Source organism: Mixophyes fleayi, chromosome 4 (assembly GCF_038048845.1).
Source record: "Mixophyes fleayi isolate aMixFle1 chromosome 4, aMixFle1.hap1, whole genome shotgun sequence".
Taxonomy (NCBI): Eukaryota; Metazoa; Chordata; class Amphibia; order Anura; family Limnodynastidae; genus Mixophyes; species Mixophyes fleayi.
In genome coordinates this window covers 265,742,352-265,769,700 of record NC_134405.1, presented here as the reverse complement: position 1 = coordinate 265,769,700, position 27,349 = coordinate 265,742,352, and the positions used below count along the sequence as shown (strand labels likewise).

The 27,349-nt window shown below is 43.2% G+C and overlaps 1 protein-coding gene across 7 annotated transcripts in view; it reads right to left on the bottom strand.

Moving 5' to 3' along the window:
- Positions 1 to 27,349, bottom strand: part of P4HA2 (prolyl 4-hydroxylase subunit alpha 2) — a 317,788-nt gene that overhangs the window by 199,139 nt on the left and 91,300 nt on the right. For all 7 annotated transcript variants that reach the window (XM_075209734.1, XM_075209735.1, XM_075209736.1 and 4 more), the window contains one exon: positions 6,067 to 6,204. In XM_075209734.1, the coding sequence (XP_075065835.1) occupies positions 6,067 to 6,204 (138 nt within the window). The remainder of the gene's footprint in view (positions 1 to 6,066; positions 6,205 to 27,349) is intronic.

Here is a 27,349-nt window from a genome sequence, read left to right as displayed (position 1 = left end):
AAGCCGAGGTCAAGGGTCACGGGCAAACAGGAAGGTCGGTAAACACGCCAGAGGTCGGGGTCACAAGAAACACAGGCAGGGTCCAAATCCAGGCAAGGGGTCATACACAGGCAATCCAACAGAATATCCAAAGGACAGGAACAAGGAGCAGAGCAGGTCAGCAGACTGGTAACAGAAGCTATAACCGGCAGTGAGGCTGCAGACCTCACTGCCTTAAATACACAGATGGCCCAATCAGGGCTTATATGCACTCCTGCAGACTAATTGCCTGTACAGAGCAGGACCAATCAGGGCTTGTCCCTGAAACACACAGTTGCAGGCTAATGCCTGTAAATTCAGCCCCAGGCTGGATTAAACAAAGATGATTTCAAACAATGCGCGTACGCGCCCGGCTTTCCATGCTGCTGGGACGCCGCGCTGAAGAAGCGTCCGACCGTTGCCTTGGCAACGGTCAGGCGCTGGGCGGAAGCGACGTCCCGGTCGTCAAGGTGACGGCCAGGACGCCCGAGGGCACAGGAAGTGAGCCGCGGTGGCTGTGGATACCGTCGCGGCTTGTGACACCGAGACTGTATGTAATGCAGCTCCTCCTCTTCCCTTGCATGTTTGAATTACTGTCTCTGGAGAATATAAACATATCAACATGGGTCCAAATGTCTCCAAAGCTGAGAGTCAATAGAAGACAAGACATCCAGATGATAATGACTAGCAAAGGTATGAATACATGTTCATCCAGCTTCTTTGCAAAGCTCTGTGATGAAGCCCGAGCCCCTCTCGAGTTGAGTGGGCACTCAGAATTTGTCACCTTACTCCCATTCCTCTTGCATGCCTATTATAATTACTTCTCTCATCCATCTGGCAATGGCATGTTTATAAAGGACACACCCCTTCCAAGGTCCTGCAGAAATCACAAAAAAGTTATTCTGCATTGCAAAATATTTAGTTTTCTCCCTTTGTCATCTCTTGCCTGTGGACAAAATGGACGGCAGTATGACTTCCTAATAAATTTAAAATGCAGATATTATTTTGGCAGAAATGCTGGATTGGTCCTAAGTACCACCTTATCTGCATATATATTTAGAGAGGAATCCTTGTACCAGTTCTTTTAATTCTCCAACATGAAGGCAAGAGCAACCATTTGCAACACCATCTTTAGTGTCATACATCTCAGAGAACTAGTTTAAAAAAGTGTCAGTGGACTCTCAATTGTATTGCTCTTCACAATGTCTGAGCCACAGAGGGCTTAATAGAGGGAAGAATCCTCTTCACTGCTTGAAAGAAATTAAAAATCAATTCCTCTGAGGCTAATTAAGTATCTAAGAAGACACTCGGGTAAATGTATCAAACCTGCTAAAAAAGGAAAAGTGGTGCCCATAGCAACAAATTAGATTGTAGCAATCATATTCTAGAATGTGTTAGATAAATGATAGCTATAAACTGATTGATTGGTATGGGCAATACCACTTTTCCTATTTAGAAGATATGCTACATGTAACCCTTAGTGGCAATAACTGTACCTTGAGCATAGAAAAATGTCAACGTGTCTATAACCTCTAACCCTGAAGCTTTGTGTCAAGAGAATAACTTAGATAGCTTGATATTCTTGTTTGTTGAACACCACTTTGACTGATGTAATCAGCTATTATGTTCCGTTTGACTACAACGCCAAGCATGACTTCTGATTCTTTTCTGCCCAAGACATGATTCTCTACTACTTCCACACTTATGGTTCTGCGTTTGGTACCTCCTTAGCAAAAGTCATGTTGCCTGACAACATTGCATTATTCTTCTATTTTAATTGAGGATGAAAGTGTTGAACTGCCTTCAATACTATAATTTCTGTGACATGTATATTTAGTTTTCTCTCATTTAGTGACCACGCTCCTTGTGACAGAAAGTGGGCTTCTCAGCCTGCAATACTGGTGTCTGTCATGAGTATTATTCTGGTTCAAAAAATTCCTCGTCTTTAATTTTGAATTTTGCCACGCAACTGACTTTATGGTGGTTCTTGACAGTGTGATTGTAGGATTCAGAGAGTTCTTTTTGTGATTCCACTGTGTTAGTAGTTAAAACTGTAGACTCCACTGATGCAACCTTGCCCAGGGAATGATTCCTATGGTGGAGAAGAACATTCCCAATAATCGAAGTCCATTCCTTATTATATTTAATGTGCCAGAAACTTGATCTTGATATACTTTTCTTCTGAGAAATTGTTTTGTAAGGTGTTTATATGAACACCCACAAATTTTATTTGATGGGTTGAGATGACTTTTCTACCTGTTCACCATCCAGCCATGTTCTTCCATGTGTCCTACAGTTGACAACGTGGTCCAAACTCCCTACCACAAGTATGTCATCCAAATAGGGTCATATCATGACCCTATTTGGAAGACATACTTGTGGTAGAGCAACAAGCGTAACTAGCACTTTGGTAAAAGTTCTTGTGGACATTGCAGCAGGGCAAGTAGGTGTACTAAAAAGTGCTGACCCATGACCTGAGGCATTTACTGAGATGAACTGCAACAGATAATTGAAAATAGGTGCCCTGGAAGTCTATGAACATTAGAAAATCCCCTTAGCCGATGGCAGCGAGGACAGAATTCACAGGATCCATGCAAAAAAAAACTGGCTCAGACAAACCTGTTGAGTCTAAGCCCAGAACAATGTGAAAGGCTCCTGATTATTTAAGGATGAGGAAGAATCTGGAATAAAAACCTATGCCCTTCCAACTTAAACGAACAAGGTAGACTCGGGCAACTTTTCTTAAAATGTGTAGACTCTCACGGAAGGCTTTAAACTCTGGTGAGGTTATGGGAGCCCTAGATTGAACAAAAGTCCCCCTTGGTATACTGATGGAACTTTATCTTGTTTCCATTTCTTGCAAAGCCCAAAACCGATTAATCTGTCATAGAGTGGGTCTACTTTCTGTTCTCTATTTGGGTTAATAGGGACTGATCCTGGCAATAGCCATTGTGCAGCCCTCTGGTTTGTCCTTCCTTCTTTAAGTCTGAATGCTCGAAAGGACTCTTTGTATGTAGTAGGAAGTGGTTAGATTTAACCTCAGATGACTTCTGTATCATTGGGTCTAATCTGTCTCCAAAGAGGGATAATGGCTACACTATTTTTTGACTGAGCATCTAACACCCAAAGGCATCATCAGAGGACTCTACTTAGCCACTGCTGCTGATGCCATCATCCTTGCTGTAAAAGCAATGGTATCCAAAGATGCTTTACACAACAATTCTATGCCTGTCTAAATAACCTCGATACTTTTCACATGTATTGCCTGCTCAATCTGTTTAAAGGGTCTCTCCCCACAGTCTGAGCTCTCTGACCACTGAAGCCATATCCATGCCTGACTTCAATGTGATCCCACATTTTTAAAACAACACTCTCTTTCTATCCATGAGAGGAGAGTTGTTCAAATCCAGTCCTCATGAGCTACCACCTGGTAATGGTTTCAGGATTTTTGTCTGTAGGAACAGGTGGGATGATTACCAAAACAGAAAAATAGATTAAACTAAATAGATTAATCATCAGCTATTTATATAGCGCCACTAATTCTGCTGCGCTGTACAGAGAACTCACTCACATCAGTCACTGCCCCATTGGAGCTTACAGTCTAAATTCCCTAACATACACACACATACATACATAGAAACCTAGACTCAATTTTAGATCGCTGCCAATTAAACTACTAGTATGTTTTTGGAGTGTGTGAGGAAACCTGTGCATGATTAAAGAAATCCTGAAAACATGAACTGTTAGAAGATCTTGAGGACTGGGTATGAGTGCCTCTGCTATAGAGGACCACCATTTTCAAGAGGTATAGTAGTTCTGATCGAATCACTGGCTATAGGTGCCAGCTTCACATCCCAAACTAATCACTTTTCTAATCTCAGTGATGGGTTACCCGATACTCTTTTGGAGATTTCTCAGCTACCGTGGAAGTGGTTTACTTATTCATACCCACAGACTTAAAAAAGGTGTTTAAGCAAAATGTACACGTTATCTAGATTAAACATCCCAGGTATTTAGTTTCTTTAATCTCTCTAGACTCATTACTAGGAGTCTTCTAAATTCCCTTAAGAATGCCACTCTGATAGAATATTTATCTTCATAATCCATACTTGCCCGAGAGCATGCTTTCTTTATATCTGGCATAGCACACATATCCTACTTGATCACAAAAGACTACCTCATCCAGGTTATAAGTCCCTTAAACCGCTGAAGGGGGGGGACTTTTTCCCCTTAGTTTGAGAACTACATATTGTCTAAAAGACTCATTCCGGTTTTGTTTTTAAAGGGTTGTGAGAAAATGCCCTAATACTATAAATAGACCTTGCGCAAGAGCTAAGCTCATTGCGTATCGGAGCTTCTAGCTAGTAGCTGTTTGCAGCGGTCCAGCTGGTTTTTTTTTCTTTCAAAACAGAAGAATCGTGGATCTTACAATATGGGGCCCTCCTGGCTGAAGACAAGAAGACTTCAATCAACAAGGGGCCCTCCTGGCTGAAGACTTCAATCAACAAGGCTTTGGGCCCAAGAAGAACTGAAGAGATTTCAAGCAGGACTTTTGGATAAAAATACTTTGGTGACATTACAAGCATGGACTTTGAGAATTACAAATTTATTTTGGACTTTGGTGACAGTCATTTTTGGATTAAAAGCTGCTGACAAAAGAAGAAAACTTGGGAATTTATTATTTTTAATAAAAATATATGGTGTAAATGTGGGTCTTTACTGTGGGTTTATTATTTTTATTAAATGTTAGTGGTTTTAATGAGGGTGTTGTGATTTTGTAAACATTTTGTTTAGTGGAGCTACAGGTCCCAGCAAGCAGTCGGTGTCATGGCATGTTGGCACTTGTGGTTCTCCAAGTGCCAACATGCCCTGGCTGCCATGGGTATGCTGATTCTTGTAGTTATACAAGTATCAGCATGCCCACACTATTTATTGCACCCGGGCTGGCTGGGACTTGTAGCTCCACCAAACAAAATGGCGTTTCTTTGGTTTTTTTTCATCTATAATCTCCGTTATTATCCTACACCCACCGCCCAGGGGTGTAGGAAGAGCCCTAGTGCTATCAGCACTGGGCTGGATGTCCCTAGATGGGGGGCCCGCTCGTTTTTTTCGGCGGACCCCACTCTTTAGGGAATCCAGCCCATTGCTGAACAGCCTGGGGTTGGTTGTCATTATGGCAGGGGGACCCCTGCCGCGTGTCCCCCTGCTATAGTGCCACCAACCCCGGCTGGTTTGCCTAGTGCTGGTTCCGTGAAAATAGGGGGAACCCCACGCAATTTTTTTCCCCAATTTTCACGGAATCAGCAGTAGGCTGGCAGCACTAGGGTTAAAACTGAATAGAAGGGGGACCCCACACTTTTTTTTTTTTTAAATTTTGATCTATTTTTTACTGTTTTGACAGCTGCCAGGACCTCTGGCTGTAGGACAGGCAGTGTAACAGTGATGTGTTTATACAACACACTGCTAGCAAGCAGCGGGTTATATCTAGCATGTTTAAAAAAAAAAAACTCTCCTGAGTTTACTTAATCACAGCTTGATACATTTGAGACTTGTATAGCTGGAGTGGCAAACAGTCGGGAGTTTGATCTCTATCGATTTTGGAAATAGCGATTTTGACAGAAGCACAACTCTGGCGATTTTACATGAAATCTCAAGCTTCATACATCTGCAAGTTTCAACTCTCCCGAGAAAATCGCTGAATTTGCAAAATCGGACCTTGATACATTTACCCCCTGAAGTCAGAAGCAGCCATTGGTATAAAAGAGAGAAAACAGATTGAAGAAAGGGAATCCTAATGCAGTGATGAAAATTATAAACATGTTTTTTTCATTTAGTATTAGTAAGCATTCCCACAAAAAAAAAAAAAAAAAAAAAACACCAAAAAATATAATAAAGCAAATGTGGCTAGAATATTCGTGCATGTATGGGCATCCCATAAAACTAGAGAGTATTTACTTAGACATTTTCTTAAATAAATATAAGAACGTGCATCCTTAGATATTACTAAAAATGCCAAGTATCATTTCAGAAGTATTAGGTTGCACAAACCTGGCAAATGTCCTTTTGCAAAGACGTCTGGATCAAGTCTGTATGTGTCTTGGAGACGCATTAACGCTTTGGCTGCTCCAGTTTCATCTTCTTCACTTGGAAAGAATTCTCTCTGCATAGTGAGGTTTGCTATAAAGCCTAATCCCAAACAGAAATACAGTGATGAGTCACACACATGGACAACGTGGCTAGCTGCATTGTCTGTATAAAAAAAACAAAACTACAGATATAGTAAGTAATGACATAAGCGGAACAAGTCTAATAAATTACAGTGCTTCAGAAAAACTGGCACATTTCCAAACACGGATTTCAACGTTAGAGAGCCTTCATGTTGGATTATTTTACAGCAGTGTTTATGTGGGAATTTATAGTTGACATCTTCTACTTAAAATCACATTGGACTTTTTAAAACATCAAAGAGAAATAAAAATAGTGCTACAAAGTTAACATATACAAATTCCTTTCCTTTATTTTAGCCCAAGCTAGCACTTTTTTTCACCTGCAGCTGAAGCACTCTAATCCGACACAGGAACATCATTCTCCATTCATAGCTATGTCTGACTGAAAGAGCTTGTAACAGCTTTTTAACCCAACTTTTCTTTTCTTTATAAAAAATATGCCATTGATAAACAGTAGTGTTGTGTGACACATGCCATATGTTAAGACTTGTTGAAGGATTTTGCTATTATATAAATAATACTCTTGTGGAGAAATAAATGGATACAAAGGTAGTGTAACTGTATTATGTAGTATCAATTGGTATTGTCCTTAGAAGGACAAAATCCTTGGCATACATGTCATCAAATATGCAGACCCAGCAGTAAAGTATCTAAAATCATTAAATTTGATGATTACTATGAATTTAGAGACATACCAATGTATGAGGAGAGGCCTAAGCCTAGGGCAGCAGGCTGCTCCTTTAGTTCCTACCAGTTGGTAGTATTTCAGTATATATGTTTTCTTATTTTATACTTCTATTGTGGGAAGGATACTATGTGATGGGGCACACATGCATATAAGCAATTAAAAAAAAGAACATCTGACCTTAATGTACAAAATACCTGGGTTTCTCTAGATGACATTGTTTGCAAATTTCCTCCTCTTAGACCACTGTTTTTTTAGTTTTTTCAAGTCAGACACGTCCTTACTTCCTGTCCCCCTGCGGATTCCCTGAGGCATCTAACCTCATTTGAATCAATTTATCTAAAATACCCCACAAGCAAGGGTTGATCTATATGATATACAGTACAATCTACTTGTGGTGGTTATACTTGACTCTCAGGGCAGACATGATCGGGATTGGGAGAAGAATCCAGGACCACCCCATGAAGAATTTTGCCAGGAGGTGGTTTGGGATGGAATTGCCACCAGTTCAAATCAAAGAAACTCGTATCAAAGAAACTGCTTATATGCTCTATAGTAGGTGATATTCTATCCCTGAAAAACTAAAATGTTCCCAATCTCTTAACCACATTGCTTTTGGAATTGTGGCAACAAAGGCACTCTTCCACATCCGGTGGACTTGCCCCTTATTACACTTTTCGGGAGAAAATTCCACTCCATCATTAACTCACTTTCAGACCACCCAATACCCAAAGACCACTATATCTTTCAGCTCCCTCATTCCCCTCAAGACGTAGACAAGCAAACAACTAAACTGGAATCTCATATTCTAACAGCTGCCAAAACGCAATTAGCTAAGAACTGGAAGCAACAAGGACCCCCCTAGCTCTGCCCTCAAAAATTACATCTAGCACATGCATGGAAAGCATCACCTATTGCTTCCATAAAAAACAAGCTAACTTTGATGCCATATGGGCCTCCTGGTATTTCCGAGAAAACCGTCCTGGCCACAGACAAATAAGGGTGCCAACACCTATTTAGCTTTCTCCTAGCAAATGCCTATCTGTACAAGTCCACTTCTGGGTCTTTTTCATAGTCATATGAACTGGGAGCATTCATGACGTGTAAGCCACCTCATTCTATTAAGATGTTTGGTACTGTCCAAGGCCCTAAACTTTTGTACTTGATATATATTGTTGGAATTGATTTTGAACTGTTGCCTTGCACTGGACCTGTGCCCCCCTCCCCTCTAGTTTGTACCATAAAGAAAATGGGGAAACCTTATTTGTTTTAAAAATATCTATTGTTGTTCTATATGTACATTTTCTTTAACACTAACTTTTAAAAAATAAAAAATGTTTTTAGAACATGGGAAATGCTGGAATTTTGGTTCCTGTGACTCTGCAGAAATTGATATGAGTACAAAGCAGAGGAAGGTAGGAATGAACCATAGAAGTTACTTTTGTCACGCACAACTGCACCTTGATTTGCAGGAAGCAGATAAGTTTGGAAGACAAGATGGCACAGTCTATGGAGATGCAAAAGTTTGCACCATCCAATGGGAGGTGTTGGCTGCATCCAAGGTGTTCCTTGTCAAGGGGTGGAAAGGGCACATTTACTGGGGTGTACCTGCTCTTAATTTTTCCAAAATCTCTAACGGTGTCATATCTATTTTTGTCCTATACTTTTGGAGAGCATTCTGCACCTTCCATAATTTACCATAACAAAAAGTTCTCAAAAGATTAAAAAGGGAGATGCAATTTGCAGTCTCGATTGCCCCACCTGGAGAAATTAAAATTAGCTATAGTTGTGGTACTAAAGTGGTAAGTGTAGTTTCAAGTGCATCTGCAGGATGGCAACGCTATACACATATTAATTTTCTGGGGGCAGTATAAAGTACCATGGAGTGAGTGCACACTTACCCAAGTAACGAAGTAGGTGTGCACTTTTTGTAGTTCATAAATTAAATGACACTTAGCTATCATCAATCTAGTACATTCTAGAAAATTATAACTAGAATTTGACTGGTTGCTGTGGGCAACATATTCACGTTTCCTTTTTAGAAGATTTAGTAAATCTACCCCTTAGTGTCTACATATATTATAAATGGGAGATAAAAACAGAGTAAACACTACGAGCCCAAATCATCAAGGAACGCAAAACGAACATATTGCGCGTTTCCTTTTAAATGCACATATACCGGTTATACGCACGTTCATATTCAACATGGACCCGAACTCAGGATATGTCTGTTGATGAATACGGGTCTAGGTCCGCTCTGCTCTAACAGACAATACACTGTAGAATACGTAAAATACATGTGGAATATCAAGTCATTAAAGAAGAAAGCATGAAAAAAAAAAAATTAATATGTTACCTGTTTTGTCCTTAATGACTATTAAGAACAGAACATAAAAAAATACAATTATTAGCATGTTATTAAAGTCTACTGTGTATAAAATACATTTGTATAGATGCCTCTGATTGCAAACACATGATCTAGCTTGCATACATAGCCGTGATCACTAGTAATCAGCACTTACACCAGCTACAGGTCGGGTGTAAGTGATACGACTGAAAATCACATACCTGTGAACTGGACACTGCTGCGCGTACTCGAGTTGGTCACGCCCTTATTGTACATTGACTACGTGCATACGCCCAGTCCCCTCCCCGTTCCGCCCCTGAAATTGTAGGCTGTAGTAAGGGTCCTTTGCGCTTGAAGATGAATTAGACATTGCTACATTCTCTGGCATATGGTTCATTTCTGGGCACACAGAGCGATTTTACGCAAAATATGGCGCGCATCTTAATTTACGTTCCTTAATGATTCAGGCCCACAAAGTCTTAAAGTTTAGGCTCACCTCTCCAGATTTATAAAAAAGAGGATTTATGTACTTACGTTAAATCCGTTTCTCCGATTCCGTCTGGGGGACACTGCTTACCATGGGTTGTGGAGGGGATCAATGCTTATCAATGCTTCTAAGCAGACAAGGGTTTAGGTTAATGTCGCACAGGGCTATAAAACGCCAGCATGTTGTAGCTATAAATGTAGGTAAGACCTGATTCATTATGGAACATAAATGCCAATACGTTTTCTCCTTCATCCGGTCTGGGGGACACTGCTTACCATGGGTTGTGGAGGGGAGCTTGGGAGTTGGCACCTAACTAGTTAATTTAGTACTGCTGGCAAACTCCTTCCCTCTACAAACCCCCTGCCTCTTCCTGTCCAGTTAGTTTTAACAAGCCCAAGATAAAAAAGGGCAGTCACACAAGAACACACAGAACAAAAACAGAAGGGAGGGATCGCAGTGTCCCCCAGACGGAATCAGAGAAACGGATTTAACGTAAGTACATAAATCCTCTTTTCTCCTTCATCCGGTCTGGGGGACACTGCTTACCATGGGGACGTTCTAAAGCAGCCCCCTAAGGGTGGGAATACTCTGAAAGCCCTGCTCGTAAAGCACTACGAGCAAAATTTGCATCCGCAGAGGCAAATATATTAAACTGGTAAAATTTGGTAAAGGTGTGGACAGAGGACCAGGTGGCTGCCCTGCAAAGCTGGTCCGCAGAAGCTCCATTCCTTGCTGCCCACGAGGCCCCCACCGATCTGGTGGAATGGGCCGTAAGTCTCTCCGTCACAGCACGGCTAGCATTAATATAAGCTTGCCTGATGGTAGACGTAATCCATCTGGCGATGGATTGTTTTGAGGCTGGCCAGCCTCTCTTATTAGCGTCATAAAGAACAAACAGTGAGTCAGTCCGTCTAATCTGGGAAGTTCTTTTAACATAAATGCAGAGAGCTCTAACCACATCCAACTTTTTCATCGATTGCTGATCCGTATGAGAAGTGGATGAGAAAACCGGAACAATTATTTCCTGGTTTAGATGAAAAGCCGAAACTACCTTTGGCACAAAGGAAGGAAGGGTTCTTAACACCGCTCTGTCCTCGTGGAACACCAAATAAGGTTCCCGACAGGACAGGGCTCCTAATTCAGAAACTCTGCGAGCAGAGGCAATAGCCAGAAGAAAAAGGACCTTCCAGGTCAAACACTTCAAATTCGCCTTTTTCAAAGGCTCGAAGGGGGGTCCCTTGAGCATGTCCAGAACCAGATTGAGATTCCATGGAGCTGTAGGAGGGACATAAGGAGGCTGTATATGGAGAACTCCTTGGAAAAAAGTCCTAATGTCTGGTAAGTCAGCCAACTTCGTATGGAAAAATATCGAAAGGGCTGAAACCTGAACCTTTAAGGAGCCTAATCTAAGGCCTGCTTCTAAGCCATGCTGAAGGAAAGCTAACAAGCGAGGGAGGCGAAAGGAGGACGAGTGGTATGTCCTACTTTCACACCATCTAATATATGCCTTCCAAATCCGGTGATAGATGCGAGATGACACTGGTTTCCTAGCTCGCATCAACGTTTGAATTACACTGAAAGAAAACCCTCTAGCCCTCCAAAGGCTGGCTTCAACAGCCATGCCGTTAAATTGAGCTGATGTAAATTCTGGTGATGGAATGGACCTTGAAGAAGAAGGTCGTGACGATACGGAAGGTGGAATCCCGGACCTTCCGCCATAGATATTATTTCTGCGAACCACACACGCCGTGGCCAGAAGGGGGCTACCAGAATTACTGGTAGGGAACCCTGTCGAACTCGTCTGAGGACGCGAGTAAGCATGGGGATCGGAGGAAACAGATATCCCATCCTGAATTCCCATGACATCGTCAGGATGTCCATTGCCGCCGCTAGGGGATCTCTTACCCTTGTGCAGAACCTGTGGACCTTTTTGTTGTGTCTGGAAGCCATGAGGTCTATGTCTGGAAGACCCCACCTGTGAACCAGAGATTGGAAGACTTCCGGGTGAAGTGACCACTCCCCCGGCATCATCTGGTTTCGACATAGATAGTCCGCCTCCCAGTTTTCTATTCCTGGAATGAAAACTGCTGATATTGCCGGAACATATAGCTCTGCCCAAACCAATATTTGGGCTGCGATATCCATCGCCGCTGCCCTCCTGGTTCCTCCTTGTCTGTTGACATATGCCACGGCTGTGGCATTTTCGGACTGGATACGGACTGGGTGGCCCTGAAGAAGGGATTGTGCTCCCTGAAGGGCTAGAAGAATGGCCTTCAATTCCAATACATTTATTGGGAGAGCCGACTCCTGAACCGACCAACATCCCTGGAGCCGGAGGTGCAGGACCACCGCCCCCCAACCTTTGAGGCTGGCGTCCGTCGTGGCTATGATCCACGACCAAGGTGCGAAGGATCTGCCCACATTCAAGTGATCCTGGCACATCCACCACTGAAGAGATGCTCTCGCCCTCTTGGATAGAGAAATCTTTTGAAGATCTAGGCGTAGGTGTGAACCTGACCACTTCGACAATAGGTCCCACTGGAAACATCGAGAATGAGCTCGACCGAAGGGAATGGTCTCGAAGGAGGCCACCATCTTTCCCAGTAGCCTCATGCACAAGAGCATTGAGGGTCTGGGAGAAGACAGAACCTGGGAGGTTACCTTCTGAATAGAGGTGATCTTCTCTACTGGGAGAAATATCCTTTGTTTGCTGGTGTCCATGATGAGTCCCAGGAACACCATGCGCTGACACGGAACCAACTGGGATTTCCTTAAATTTATCAGCCATCCGTGGCCCTCGAGAACCGCTTGGGTGAGGGATAGGTGATAGCTTAGGCAACTCTCTGAGGATGCCTTGATTAGCAGGTCGTCCAAATAAGGAACGATCTGTACACCCTGCAGGTGAAGACATGCTGCCATCACTGACATAATCTTTGTGAAGACCCTTGGCGCTGTTGATAGGCCAAAGGGGAGGGCCCGAAACTGATCGTGAACTGATCCCACCAAAAATCTGAGAAGGGACTGATGGTGGATCCAAATGGGAATATGGAGACACGCGTCCTTTATATCTATGGACGCTATGAACTGATCTTTCTCTAGGCCGTTTATCACTGACCTTAGAGATTCCATCCGAAACTTGTCCACCCTTAAGTGAACATTGAGGCCCTTTAGATTTAAGATAGGGCGAAAGGAGCCGTCCGGCTTCGGGACTAGGAATAGGTTGGAATAAAACCCTGTTCCTATCTGGCAATCTGGAACCTTGGCGATGACCCTCTGAGCTAGAAGAGAAGCTACACAATCCTGTATAGCCTGTCTTTTTACTGGATTTCGAGGAAAGAGGGGCCTGGAAGTAACGGCGTGGAGCCGGGCCTGAAAGGTCTATTTTGTACCCCTCTGAAATAATTCCCCGAATCCAAGGATCTTGGGAAGACGCTGCCCACTGTTCGTAAAACAGAGACAGACGTCCCCCCACAGGCACCCCCTGCAATACAGGGTGGTCGTCAGGACGCAGGCTTCTCCTGAGATTTAGGGGCCTGGCGTTTGGATGCAAACGAGGACCTCCCTCTGGTAGAGGAGCCTCTGGAATTGGATTGCCTGCCTCTAAAGGGCTGTCCCCTATGGGGAGAGGCCCCACGAAAGGAGCTACCCCTCGGGGCGCGGCTCCTGCTAGCATAGACTGGCAAGGACGTGCTCTTGCCCCCCGTGGCCTGGGAAATAAGGGTATCTAATTCCGGGCCGAACAAACCTGCAGCCGAGAAGGGGATAATTTCAACGGACCTTTTCGATTCCGCATCACCCTCCCAGGATTTCAACCAAAGCGTCCTTCTGGCTGAAATGGAGGCCGTCTGAATGGAAGAGGAGACTGCCGCTGAGTTCTGGGCTGCTTCATAAATAAACCCCGAAGCCTCCTTTAGGTGTAAGGCTAGGGGAAGAAATTCGGAGTCCTGTAAGGCCTCAGCTAGCTGGTCTGCCCATGCCTCCATGGCTCTAGCCACCCAGGCCGAGGCGAATGTGGGTCTAAAGGCAGAACCCGCAGCTGCAAATATGGATTTGAGCTGTGATTCAACCTTGCGGTCATTGGCGTCCGGCAGGGACGCTGAACCCGGGGCTGGGAGTAAAGTATGTTTTGCTAAGCGAGCAATGGGAATGTCCACCTTGGGAATACTTTCCCAGCGAGCCACTTCTTCTTCCTGTAAGGGATACAGGGAAGAGAACCTCTTGGGGATAGAAAATCTTTTATCGGGATGTTTCCATGCCCCTTCAGCGATATCTCTAAGTTCCGCGGAGGGAGGAAAACGGCTGGCCTTCCTCTTGGCCTTTTTAAAGAGACTTCTGTCTCTGGGGGTTACATCTTCCGGTTTCGGGAGATCCAACGCCTGTCTTACCGCTAAAACCAAATCGTTTACAAATTGGCCCTTAGACACTTCTCCCTGCTCAGGGGAATGACCTTGGTCAGTGTCCGAAAAAATTTCCCCTTCTTCTTCAGACTCCGCCTCAGAATCTGAGAGGGTCAATAGGGGATTAACATATCTAGGCCTCTTTCTTTTAGCAGGCGGGGTACTAGAGGGGTCAAGTAGCTGGTTAAGCTTATTCAGCCCTCTGATAAAAGCTGTAGACCATGCTGGTTCTGTAGCAACCAGGGCTGGGTCAGTCTGTAATGAGGATGGTCCCGGCAAACTCAAAGCACTAGAACCTGAGGAAGCCGGGGTTCTGACTGTAAACTTGCATTACTAGCCACAGAAGTGGCCACAGTAGTCAGCAACTGGTTAGACTGAAGGACCATTTGAGCTAAAGAGCTAACCGACTGCGTAAGGGAGGTAACCCAGGCCGGTTCCACAGACGGTGGGACTGAAACCTGCGGTATCTGTGCAGTGGAAGCCTCTGCTTCGCATGTCGTGCAGAGCGCCAACGGGTCCCTCTGAGCACTAGGTAATTTAACATTACATTTTGAACATGTGAAATATTTTGGCATAGGGCCTTTTCCCTTATCTGTCATATTTATAAAGGAAGGCACACCAAGCACACAGAGTAATAAAAAATCTAGCTGAATATACAGATAGATAGTTAATATAGAGAGAGAGTAAATAAGCAATGAAAAACAGAGCAATACCAAGTAAACAACTGATATATTCTAAAAGTTGTACTTGAAATAGTAAACACCATAAATATCAATGGCTAGTAGGAGGCTATAATAGTATACCTGCTAGCCCAGTATAACCACATCAGATATGTGTGTAAATAAAGGTGATACTTAGCCAAAGGCCACCCTGGGGAGCAGATCTGACAGCAGTCTGTGCTTTCTCCTCAGCTCTGTTCCTTTTCCCGGGCTTGTGCTGGCGCCAAAAGACCTGGGAAGGACCATCTCTCTCTCTGAAGGAAGGGGGGAACTCTATGTATTAGCTCCCCCTTCCTGTAGTTCTTTTTCCCATGTCTTCTCCTTCTTCTTCAAAAGAACTATCATAATAGTGGCAGAGTGGTGGAGACCTCTAGGACAGAGGTCTCCGCAGCGGAAGGTATCCGACGCCCCCCTCCTATGACTGAGGGGGGAATCTTGGTTTAGCCCCTTCTCCTCGGCGCTTCTGCCGAAATCCAAGATGGCCACCGCCATCTTCATTACCCGATAACCAGCGCTCTATGCCTGTAATGGCAGCGCCGGTTATCAGGGAGGCTATGGGAGTGCAGCGGTCCATGAGACCACTTGTCACTGCCTTCAATCAGGCACCTTGTCTTCAGCCCCTGTCAGTGAGAACCGCTGGCTCTCAGCTGACAGGGGAATGCCTGCGCTGCCAAGCTGTGAGTGTGTTCTCTATATTAGAACACACTCCAGCGCTGCCACCTAAAAAAGTAAAGGAAAAAAAAAAAAATTTTAAACATTAAACTAAGCAGTAAAAAATAAGGCTGCCCAACTCCAGGGCACCTAAAAAAAAACTGGACAGGAAGAGGCAGGGGGTTTGTAGAGGGGAGGGGTTTGCCAGCAGTACTAAATTAACTAGTTAGGTGCCAACTCCCAAGCTCCCCTCCACAACCCATGGTAAGCAGTGTCCCCCAGACCGGATGAAGGAGAAAACGTATTGGCATTTATGTTCCATAATGAATCAGGTCTTACCTACATTTATAGCTACAACATGCTGGCGTTTTATAGCCCTGTGCGACATTAACCTAAACCCTTGTCTGCTTAGAAGCATTGATAAGAGGATTTATCCATTCATATTGATATAACAAAAAAGAGAAGAAAAATAGTAAGAACAATATGGGGATTGAGGATATTGAAATACAGAAATAATGTACTACTATTAAAAAATATGAATTAGAATAAACCAGAAGTGGAGCGCCTTTCTACGTGCAGATTTATTTACTACATCCACTTTCCAAATGCCACAGTTCATTGGAAAGCAATAGTCTCGACTGTGGAAAATATCCAAGTCTGATCATGTCTAAAAGTTCAAGAACAAAACAAATTCGGCACTTGCACAGCGCCCTTACAGCTTGCAGATATATTGAAGCATTATTACACCCCAGGATATTTCATATATTTCTATAGAGTGTGTTACTTCAACAGATCTATATCTATATCGGTCACTGGTGTTAAAGTTTATACAAAAATAACACTAGTAATAAATTGCTTTGGAAATATAAAACATGCAACCTGTCTTGCAAGAGCAATTATAATGAGGATATATATATATATATATATATATATATATATATATATATATATATATATATATATATATATATATATATATATATATAATGTGACATGATGATCATGTTCATTGCAACCTTAGAACTAGTATTTCTCCATAGAACCACAGGAAAGAAAAATATATCTAGACATTGTGAATAGACACAGGCAAATAACTATATGTACACTTTCTGTGCTCTAATCCATTTTCTGTGCTCTAATCCAGAGTGGAGATGCATAGATACTTTTAACATGATTCCACTTGGTCCCATAATTGTTGGTTTTTTCTTGGGAGGGGGGGGGGGGGGGTCCTTGATATCTTGATATGCAATACCATCTACATTCAATTCATTCTGCCTTTACTGTGGTCCTAGAAGAAAGGCACTTGTGGTCTCTGCTAAATCCCATAAACTATATTGGCACATTTTTTGTTTTGGTTCCACTACATCTGTCTTATATTTGAGCCATGCAGAGTTTGCATCCCACTGTAAATTAGGTCTATAAACAATACAGGTCAAACAGTACACAGTGGTAAATTTTACATAGCATGAATTTAAAGTATGTAAAACAGACCCATTAACATTACACATGGATCAAGTTAATCTTGGGTGTAAACAGCAATTAAATGCGGTCATACTGCTTCACATTTACAGATCAGCTTTCATTATACTGGCAGCAAAACACAGCTGAAATGTCAGATATTATTCTGGAGGTAAAAGAGTGGCAGATGAAGGAAGATTCCAGCTCATTCCCTGCAGAACATGTTCTAACTTTTGGCTGATTACTAGGAACTGTGAGTAACAACTAAAACAGACACAGCCCGCAGAAAAAACATGCACTGTGTCTATGTGAAAGTAATTACTGTTACAGCAAGGTCAGCCAAAAGGAGCCGAAACATGCATGCTTGTCTAGTATTAAAACCCCTGCAGAAAACCTAACCTAAGAAAAACTAGAAATAGCTGTTTGAAGTTTAGAAACTGCACAATAAATATTAGGAGAATGTCCCCTTCAATTTCCATATAAAGTTTGTACAATAAATAGGAGCAATGTCATGCTTTACTGTGGGTATTGAATAGAGATGGGCGGGCTCGGTTCCCCGAGATCCGAATTCATCCGAATTTAGCCTATCCGAGTACTGAGCCATGCACGCTCGGTACTCTCCCGCCTGTTTGGAATCGAAATCGAGGCAAAACGTCATTGTGATGTATTCGTATTTCTGAGCTCAATTCTCGCGAGATTTGAAAAGCATAAATACCAGCCTCCACAGCAATCCATCGCCATTTGACAGAGGGAGAAAGCAGGGTTAGGTCACACAGGCTATATCAGCGCAAGGACACAGCAGTAATTGGACACATTATTGTTTCTATTCAATACCATTCTAATCTTAATACCAGTTGTTACAGCAGTAAGAGGAGGATAGAGGAGGGTTTTTGTTCAATTTCTGGCACTACAAGTGCTTTTGGGGGTGTCCCATATTCCCCAGTGTTGTACTGTAATTTTTCTGGCTGTCAAAAGTAATATTTCTCATTAGTAAAAAAAACAATTTGTAGCACTACAAAGTGCTTTGGCCTCATTATAATGGATTCAAAGCAGTCCACATATGAGCAGAATCAGCAACCAGGTTCTGTCACCAGTCCTGATGGTAGTGTTCCCAGTACGTCATCTGGGAAAGGCGATGTCAAACTACATAGTCGTTTGAAATCAGGCAAAAAAAACACACACAAAAAAAATTACCTTGTTGAAGCAAAAAAGAAGTGTACCTGAGGAAAAGTTAACTGCCGATAAAAAAAAAATTGCCAACCTGCCATTCTACACACGCAGTGGCAAAGAGAGAATGAGGCCTTCGCCTTTCTCTATTAGTGGCAGATCCAAAAATGTTACCGAGCCTTCTTCTTGTACGGTCACTCGTGACCAAGCAAGACCAAGTAATTTGGAGTCTACAAGTGGTGCACAACTACTGTTACGCGTCAAAGCCGAGCTGCAAGATAACATTAAGGCATTAGAGGATAATGTTTGCTCTGAATCACAAATGACACCAATCCCTGTGGAGAGTCCATCCAACAGTGGTATGTCTAATCATGAGCATTCTCTTAGTGTACCCATAAAGAAGGGCCCTTTCAGCAGTTCTGCTGATGTGTGCCTGGACAGCCCGAGTGTAGACGGTGATACACAAATTCAGGATGCCACTTTGGAAATAGAAGAGGATGAGGGGGAGATTTCTGTAGGCGACGAGGGCGCTAATGAGGATGTTGATGAGGTTGTTTGTGTAAGTCCTGCACCAGTGGCAGCAGTTCTGGCACGTGACAAGAAAAAGGCCATTGTCATGCCTGGCCATAAAACAAAAAAATCCAGTTCTTATGTGTGTGGAATTATTTCTACCCCAATCCAGACAACAATTGTATAGCCATTTGTAGTGTATGTCAAGCCACAGTCAGTCGAGGAAGGGACCTTAACCATCTTGGAACCTCGACTATGTTACGCCATTTGACGAGAGTTCATGGCAAAGTGTTGGGAAAAGCTGAAAGTTCTTCCAAAAAAATTACAAGTACTCCATCATCAGCTAAGACCCTCCGCTCACCAACATCCCGACGGCTACAAAATACACCCACCACACCATCCTCATCAATATCCTCAGTAGCGCTCGGAGTTAGACCTGCATCCCACTTATTAAGGCTGGATGACTCCTGCACTATTATTGATTCCTCTGAAGAAAGTGTTAGTCCCACTACTGCTGCTGTTGCTGGGGGTGAATCGTCAGCCCAGAGGAAGGCCAAGAAAAATAACAGTCCTACATATCAACAATTAACTGGGAAACAATCATTTGCTAGGGGAAGCAAATATGACAGCAGTCACCCAGTTACCAAGCGAATCACAGACGCCATGGCTGCCATGCTAGTGGACAAGTGGAGGTGGTCAAATGAAAGACTATATGATTGTGACAGCCCACTGGGTTGGCCATTCACCTTCACCAGCAGGAACAGCAGCAGCATGTACACCACTACGTAACATTTGTCACAAGAAGGCCACTCTTTGTATCACCGGATTCACTAACAGGCATACAGCTGACAATTTGTTACGCAAACTAAGAGATGTGATTGATACATGGCTTCTACCACATGGACTCTCCCCAGGATATGTCATTTCTGATAACGCCAACAATATAGTGCGAGCATTACAGCTGGGTGATATCCATCACATTCCGTTTTGCTCACACCATCAACTTGGTGTTGCAGAGCTTCCTACGAAATAACCGTGAGGTGCAGGAGATGCCCGTAAGATTTCGGGCCATTTCAGGCATTCGGCCACAGCATGTAGGAGATTGCAGCAGCTCCAAGAGCAGTTTAACTTGCCCTGCCACCAACTTAAGCAAGAGGTGGTAACTAGGTGGAATTCCACCCTGTCAATGCTTCAGAGGATAGAGGAACAGCACAAAGCCATCCAAGCGTATTGCACAAGCCATGACATTGGGAAAGGAGGGGGCATGTATTTCAGTCTTGCACAGTGGGGAATCCTTTCATTCTTGTGCAAGGTGCTGAAACCATTTGAAGTTGTGACGTGTGAAGTGAGTGCAGATTCTGCTAGTTTGAGCCAGAGTCATTCTGCAAAGTATGTTGGCCTTGTCGATCAAGCACTTAATTCGCTTCCAAATGATCCTCGAGTTATTAAGATCTTGAACTCGGATCAGTACGTTTTGGCCACTGTGCTTGATCCAAGGTTTAATACCAACATTGAGTCTTTGCTTCAAAATGAACGAGATGTGAACTTTTGCAAGGCGCTATTGCTCAGCAGGTTGTCCGCTGAACTGGGCCTTGGCTTGACGATGTGTCCTCCTTCAGTTTCTCAAGCAGCTGCTGCTCGTAAAAAATTTAATTTTCTAAAATGAAGCAAGGAAGACGCAGAGGGCAGACCAGTTTAATATCTGGGCTGGTTTGAAGGATTTTTCAAAAAAAATGTGTGACCTTGCCCATAATATGAGCATTAACATGCAAAGGATGGTGGATGATTATTTTCAAGAGGTAATAGATATGGAAATGTCAGACAGTCCCTTTTCTTACTGGGAAGAAAAGCAGGCCATTTGGAAACCCATGTACAAACTTGCTTTGCAATACTTAAGCTGCCCACCCTCCAGTGTGTACTCTGAACGAGTGTTCAGCACAGCAGGGAACTTAGTCAGTGATCGCCGTAGAAGGTTACTTCCCAAAAATGTGGAGAAAATGATGTTTATATAAATGAACTATGATCTATAAGGCCTTCACCATCCAAGACATCCAAGCACTGGCTGTTCTCTAATGGCGGATTCAAGAGGCGATGAATTGATAGTCTGTGATGATGACGTACACACTGATGAGGGTGAGGATGAAGCTGAAGATGATGACGATAACATCTTTTTAAAACTTTCTATGTAAGTGTAGGGTGCAATCTACCCCCAAAGAGGAAAGGGACTTGGGGCATTTCCATATCACGTACTGTCTTGAAAGGCTGCTGTTTGGGCAATTTCTCCTTAAGGGTAGGGTGTCATACACAGAGTGACCCCAAACTGTCTTTGTCCATTTCTCTTAATATTCTACAGTCTATGATGGCTGAATTTTTTTGTATTTTCTACAACTGGAGGGGGGCCTAGAGAGACAGAAACCAAACTGCCTTTGTCCATTTCTTTACATATTTAACTATAAGTGTAGGGTGTAATATACATCCAAAGACGATGGCTGCATTGTCAATATGCATAGATGGAGAGGAAGACAATCTGGTTTGTGTATAGAATTAATGAAGGCCTACCAGGAATTAAACTGTTTTTTGGATAATTTATAAGCTTTACAATTACATTACTCATCCAAGAAACAGGTGGAGCACTAAATTTGGTTATTTTAGGCCCAAAAACATTGATTTTTAAACAAAATAGCAAAACAAAACCAAACAAAACCAAAACCAAAACACGCAATGACGGTTTGGCAAAACCAAAACACGACGGTAATCCAGATCCAAAACCAAAACCAAAACACGGGGGTCAGTGAGCATCTCTAGTATTGAATACCATAAAACAACTATAAGGATGTATTTTCCCTATTTATTTTTAATACAGCAGCATCTGGAGACTGAGTTTTAGAAATACAGACATCCCAAGACTCACTTTTCCAGTGCAAAAGCTGTCACTGTGCCAGGAGAAGTGGGCACAATGAAGCTGTACTCTACCTTGATATTTAAAGACTATAGAATGTTTATAGCGTGTAGAGAATGAAGGCAATGCATGTTCTCAATCGAAAATATGGAATGAAAGCGGACATGTTGCTTTAAGAAAAACTGAACTGTTCTTATACAGAAATCATCTTTGCTCTCAAATGATCAAGACAATGAAAAAGGAAAGTTGAGTGGGAGCAAGTCTACAGATACATAGTCACCTACTGTATATTAATAGGCAGCATTTGATATACTAGCTAAACAATGTATTAAATGATTAATTTCCTCCCAGAACCCTAACATTTTGCATGAAGCATATTTTTTTGTTAAATAGGCAACAAGAATTCTAAGATCTAGTGGAGATTATGGCTGATCTTTGGAATGCTTTTACTTCTAGAATGCTGCAGTAGAATGGATTACTTTAGTTTATTTTGTTGTCTTAACCTGTAGCAGCTGTTGAATGTTTCTTAACCTTCTTTTAAACTCTGAGGCTATTATGTGAGGCAGTAATTTGTTATGAGAAGGCGTGTCCAATGGGGAAGATGTACGTGCTTGAAGAAAGCACACAGTCTTTATACAGTAACTTCGACAGACCCAGGAAAAAACATTATTCTAAGTAGCCGACAATTAGGGATCCATGCATTATGGCACCACACACTGAAGACAGAAGGGGTCATTGTCACCCGCCGGGTCTTCGGTTCTTCTAAACTAAGACCTGGCTCACTTACCTCCACACCGGCGTCCTCGCTCCTTCACAGCTGGGTGCCATCGTAGATTCGGGTCTGCGAATGCCCAGACCCGACTTCTTCTTAAACACCTCCTCTCTTCCCCTATTGGTCCTCTGACTGCCTCCCAGTACTTAAGGCACATTCCACCTACCTTCAGTGCCTGTTCTTGGTCTTCATTCCTTTTGGAACTAGCTGTGGATACAACCTCCTGGCGTTCTGTCCTGCTGTCCACAGATCTATCAGCTCCATTCCAGTGGTAATATCCTGCAATCCAGAGACCATCGCTTCAACCTCCCAGTGTTCAATCCTGCTATCCGCAGATCATCTCTCCACCTTTCCAGTGGTAACTGGTTGCAGTCCGCAGACCATTGCACCTCCATACCTGAGTTGCTGAATTCCGTCACACTCTCCAGAGGGCCGCGGCATGCGTAGCGGAAGCCCACTAAAACCATACCCTCTTGCGGGGGTCCCTGGAGAAGACCAGCCGCTGCGTTAGACTCTGCGCCTTTTGTGAGTGATGAAGAGTATATAAATAATCTATTATTTTATATATGAACATAACATATAACAGATTCAGCCACAATTGAATGAGCACACTGGCTTTGCACAAAACCTTCCTTTCCCCACTGGAAACATGTGGCTTGTAAATACTTGTAAAATCAGTCTTGGTCAGTAACTAACATATGAATGCTGTGAGCAGTTCCCGTGGAAGGTAATCTTCGCCCACAAGAAAGTGTTTACACATGATTCAAGGAAAAAGCTCTTTCTTCTGTGCCTGCCCACAGACTGATGAGACATAAGGCCATATCTCCTAGGTGGACATGCAGGGAAGCGAGTTACCTCATGGCATCCACAGGCCCTGGCTAGTAGGAATGATGGAGTTTTTGTATGGAATCAATGAAAGGGGAGTGAGACTGGATACATAAATGTTGTAATGTGTTGTTTAATGGAAGATGGTCGAATCTAGACGCATATGTGTAGAGTATATGAGAATGAATGATCATTTGGCGTTAGTAATATGGAAGTTTAATTGAAGGTACAGCTGGTAAATGTGTACGGAATTGCCTGCTTTAGTGCAAAAGTTATTTTGAGATTGTGTTAGTTTTAAAAGTTAGACCTCGGTTTGGTATGGATAGTGTTAACTGCATGCCTTTTAATAATGTTGCAATGCTGTGTAGTTATAACATAGGTAATGGTATGGTGCTAGTCTGATTTGTATGTGATTGTGTAGTCTAATAAGAGCTGGGCCCTGTTGCCATGAAAGCTGCATTGGAAGTGAATTGGGCCATTACGAGCACATGTACAAGATGGCTGACAGGGGACTCCTGTAATGCTGTTCAATTCTTGGAATTCCTGTTGTGTTTGAGATAGATTGTTGGTTTAAATGGAAGCATTAGTGTTATACATAGTCCTGTGTGGTTTTGTGTTGGTTTAATATTGTAATGGAGTTTTGTATGGAAATAGTTTGCTTTATGCAGTTTATTGTAAATGCATAGTAAGTGATTGGATTGTTCAGGAAGTGGTCACATGGTTAAATATAACATTTTGTTAGACTGTTGGTTTAAAGGGAAAGTAGAGGAAATGGGAAGCCTGTAAAATGGCTGCCATCTAGAAACTCATGTGAAGGGAATGTGGATAGTGTATACTGGCTGTTGGACTTTGAAAGAGATATGTGAGATGAATCGAGTGTGTCTGTGTGTTCTCCCTCCCCCCAGGTCAGATTGGTCTTCCCCCTCTTCCCCCTGCAACACACACAATGCATTTACACACCTGGCACAATAGGTATAGCTTAAAACACACACACACGCACACACACCCCCCTTTAGACAATAGTTAGTTAAAATACACACACAATGACTTGGATATTTATAGAACAGGCAATAAATGTAATATATGGCACCAAAATCTATACTTTGTGTAAAATATTGTTACGCTGTTTACTGTTTTATAATACATACATAAGTTTGACAATTAGAATGTTAATAAAATACAACACATTTTAAATGAAACTATATTTTGTGCATAGTATTTATTGAAGATATGAGCATAAGCTATTATATGAATATTGATCCTGTGGGTTTAAGGGAATATAAGAATTATATTTCTTAGGTTAATCTAGAAGTACCTTTGCAAGGAGTTGGTTGACGGTAATAGTCATATATAACGGTATTAAATGGTCATCCATACATTTGCTAGATTATTAAGGAGATTAAAACCCCATAATTAACGTAGAAATCTTTTTACAGTGAGTAACAGCTAAATTGGCAGGATCAGGGTCCGTGATTCCTAGTTATCTGTGACCGTAAGAACATGCGATGACGGACCCCGTCACGAAACCTTCAGCGAAAGACCCAATGCAACACCTGGTCGCTCGAGTGGAACAACAGGATGCCATTCAGCAGCAATTATTACAGTGCTTCCAATCTCTGGTTACTCGGGTGGACTCCCTGCAAACGGCAGCTTCTGCTCCACCCCCTGCACAAAACCTCCCTGTGGTTCCTCAGGTCTCTGAGCACTTCTCTGCAGTGGCTCCCTCTACTTTACAATTGCCTTCTCCCTCCAAATTTAATGGGGATCAGAAGTCCTGTCCGGGCTTCCTTAATCAATGTTCCATCCACTTCGAACTCCAACCTCAAAATTTTCCAACTCATCGCTCCAAGGTGGCATATATTATATCATTAATCTCCGGACAGGCTCTGGCATGGGCCTCTCTCCTTTGGGAAAGAGACGATCCGCTATTAAATGAAAGTGCTGCCTTCATAGCCACATTCCGGAGAACATTCGATAAACCCGGTCGGGTCACTGTAGCATCCTTCGGCTACGTCAGGGGTCACGCTCCGTAGCGCAGCATGTGATCCAGTTTCGCACTTTATCCTCGGAACTTCAGTGGAATAATGAAGCGCTGATGGCTACCTTCTGGCAAGGACTATCGGATAAAATCAAAGATGCTCTGGCCTCACAGGAGTTACCGTCCACCCTGGATACCTTAATTTCCTTGTGTAACCGCATTGACCTGAGGTTCCGGGAGAGAACTTCGGAGAAGGAATCTTCTCTACACTCACCTGTCAGGCTGGCACCCTGCTTTCAACACCCTCTTCCTCCGGTGTAGCCCATGGAGTTAGGTCGTTCACGATTAACGTCTGAGGAGCGAGAGCGTCGCTTAAAGAATACATTATGTATCCATTGTGCCGATCGTGGTCGTATGCTTAACTCTTGCCCTAAAAGGTCGGGAACGTGAGGCCCTAACCTGTTCTGGGGATGTCAGGCTGGGTTCTTTGGAATCTTTCCCAATCTGTTCGGACTCTAAGATTTGCTCCTTTCCTGTCACCATCTCCACCCCTGCTGGCCCTCTGACATCCTGCGCGCTGCTGAACTCTGGAGCTGCAGGCAACTTCATTTCCCACTCTAGTCGCCTGGAGGTCCCTACCTTTTATTCCTCTCGAGAGAGCCATCATCATCACAGCTATTGATGGATCATGAATTCCCAACGGAATCATCTCAGAACGTACCACTCCCCTCTCACTCCAAGTAGGGGCGTTGCATCGGGAACAAATCTCCCTTTTGGTTCTTCATTCTGCTACCAGCCCTCTCATTCTGAGTCTATCCTGGCTCCAACTCCAATCACCACAAATAGATTGGAGTTTGCCTCAAGTTCTATCTTGGGGGCCTGTTTGCACCAGAGATGTCTTTCCCGAGTTCTTCCTGTTAAACTGGTTAGCACGTCTCAGAGCATTCCTCCGTCCGGTCTTCCTGTCCAGTACTCTCCCTGGTACGTAAAGACAGAACATTAGGGCCCTGCCATATCCATTAAGAATCGTTACCCAATTCCCTTAATCACGGAACTATTTGATCGCATCAGGGGAGCCCAAATTTTCACCAAACTGGATCTCCGCGGTGCCTACAATCTTATTACGATCAATACTGGAGATGAGTGGAAGACAGCCTTCAACACCCGGGACGGACACTGTGAATATCTTGTTATGCCGTTTGGTTTGTGTAACGCCCCAGCTGTCTTACAAGGTTTCGTGAACGAGATCTTCCAGGACTTACTCTACGTTTGTGTGGTTGTCTATCTGGATGACATCTTGATTTTTTCTGTAAATTGGAGAAATGCTCCTTTGAACACCCACAAATTCCCTTCCTGTGCTACCTGGTGTCCGGCCTTGGTCTTGAGATGGAGACCGAGAAAGTGAGAGCTGTCTTTCAACGGTCTTAAAGCGATCCAGCGCTTTTTGGGCTTCGCCAACTATTATCAGTGTTTCATTCAAGGGTTCTCCACCATCGTTGCGCCCAAAGTTGCCTTTACTCGCAAAGGCTCTAACAGTAAGCAATGGCTTCCTGACGCTCTACAAGCCTTCCAACTTCTCAAAGAAGCATTCTCCACTGCTCCCATACTTCAACAACCCGACATTTCGCTTCCTTTTTTCCTTGAAGTTGACGCCTCCAATATCGGTATAGGGGCTATACTGTCTCAAAAGTCAGTACAGAACAAGCTCCATCCCTGTGCCTTTTACTCCCAGAGTCTACTGCCGGCTAAGAAAAACTATACTATTGGTGACAAGGAGCTGCTGGCTATGAAGGTGGCTTTGGAAGAATGGAGATACCTATTGGAGGGAGCTTGCAATCCTATTACCAACTTAAAGACCATAAAAATTTTCTCTATCTGCACTCTGCCCAATGTATGAACCCCAGGCAAGCTCGATGGTAGCTATTCTTCTCCCGTTTTGAAATGATCACCTGCTTCAAAAAACAAAAAAGCAGATGCATTATTCCGAGCCTTCAGTCCCACCTGATTCGGAAACTCCACTGGAGTATCTAGTTCTAGATCCTAGCTGTGTTCTATTATCTGCCTATACTCCCAATACTCCACCTCCGGGCAGAACCATGGTCTCTCCTGATATCACTCCTCTCGCTTTTCGGGTCATGTTTGAATCCAGAAGACCTTAGAGATCATTTCTCGAATATTAGGGGTCTACTATCTGAACTGACGTCAAGGA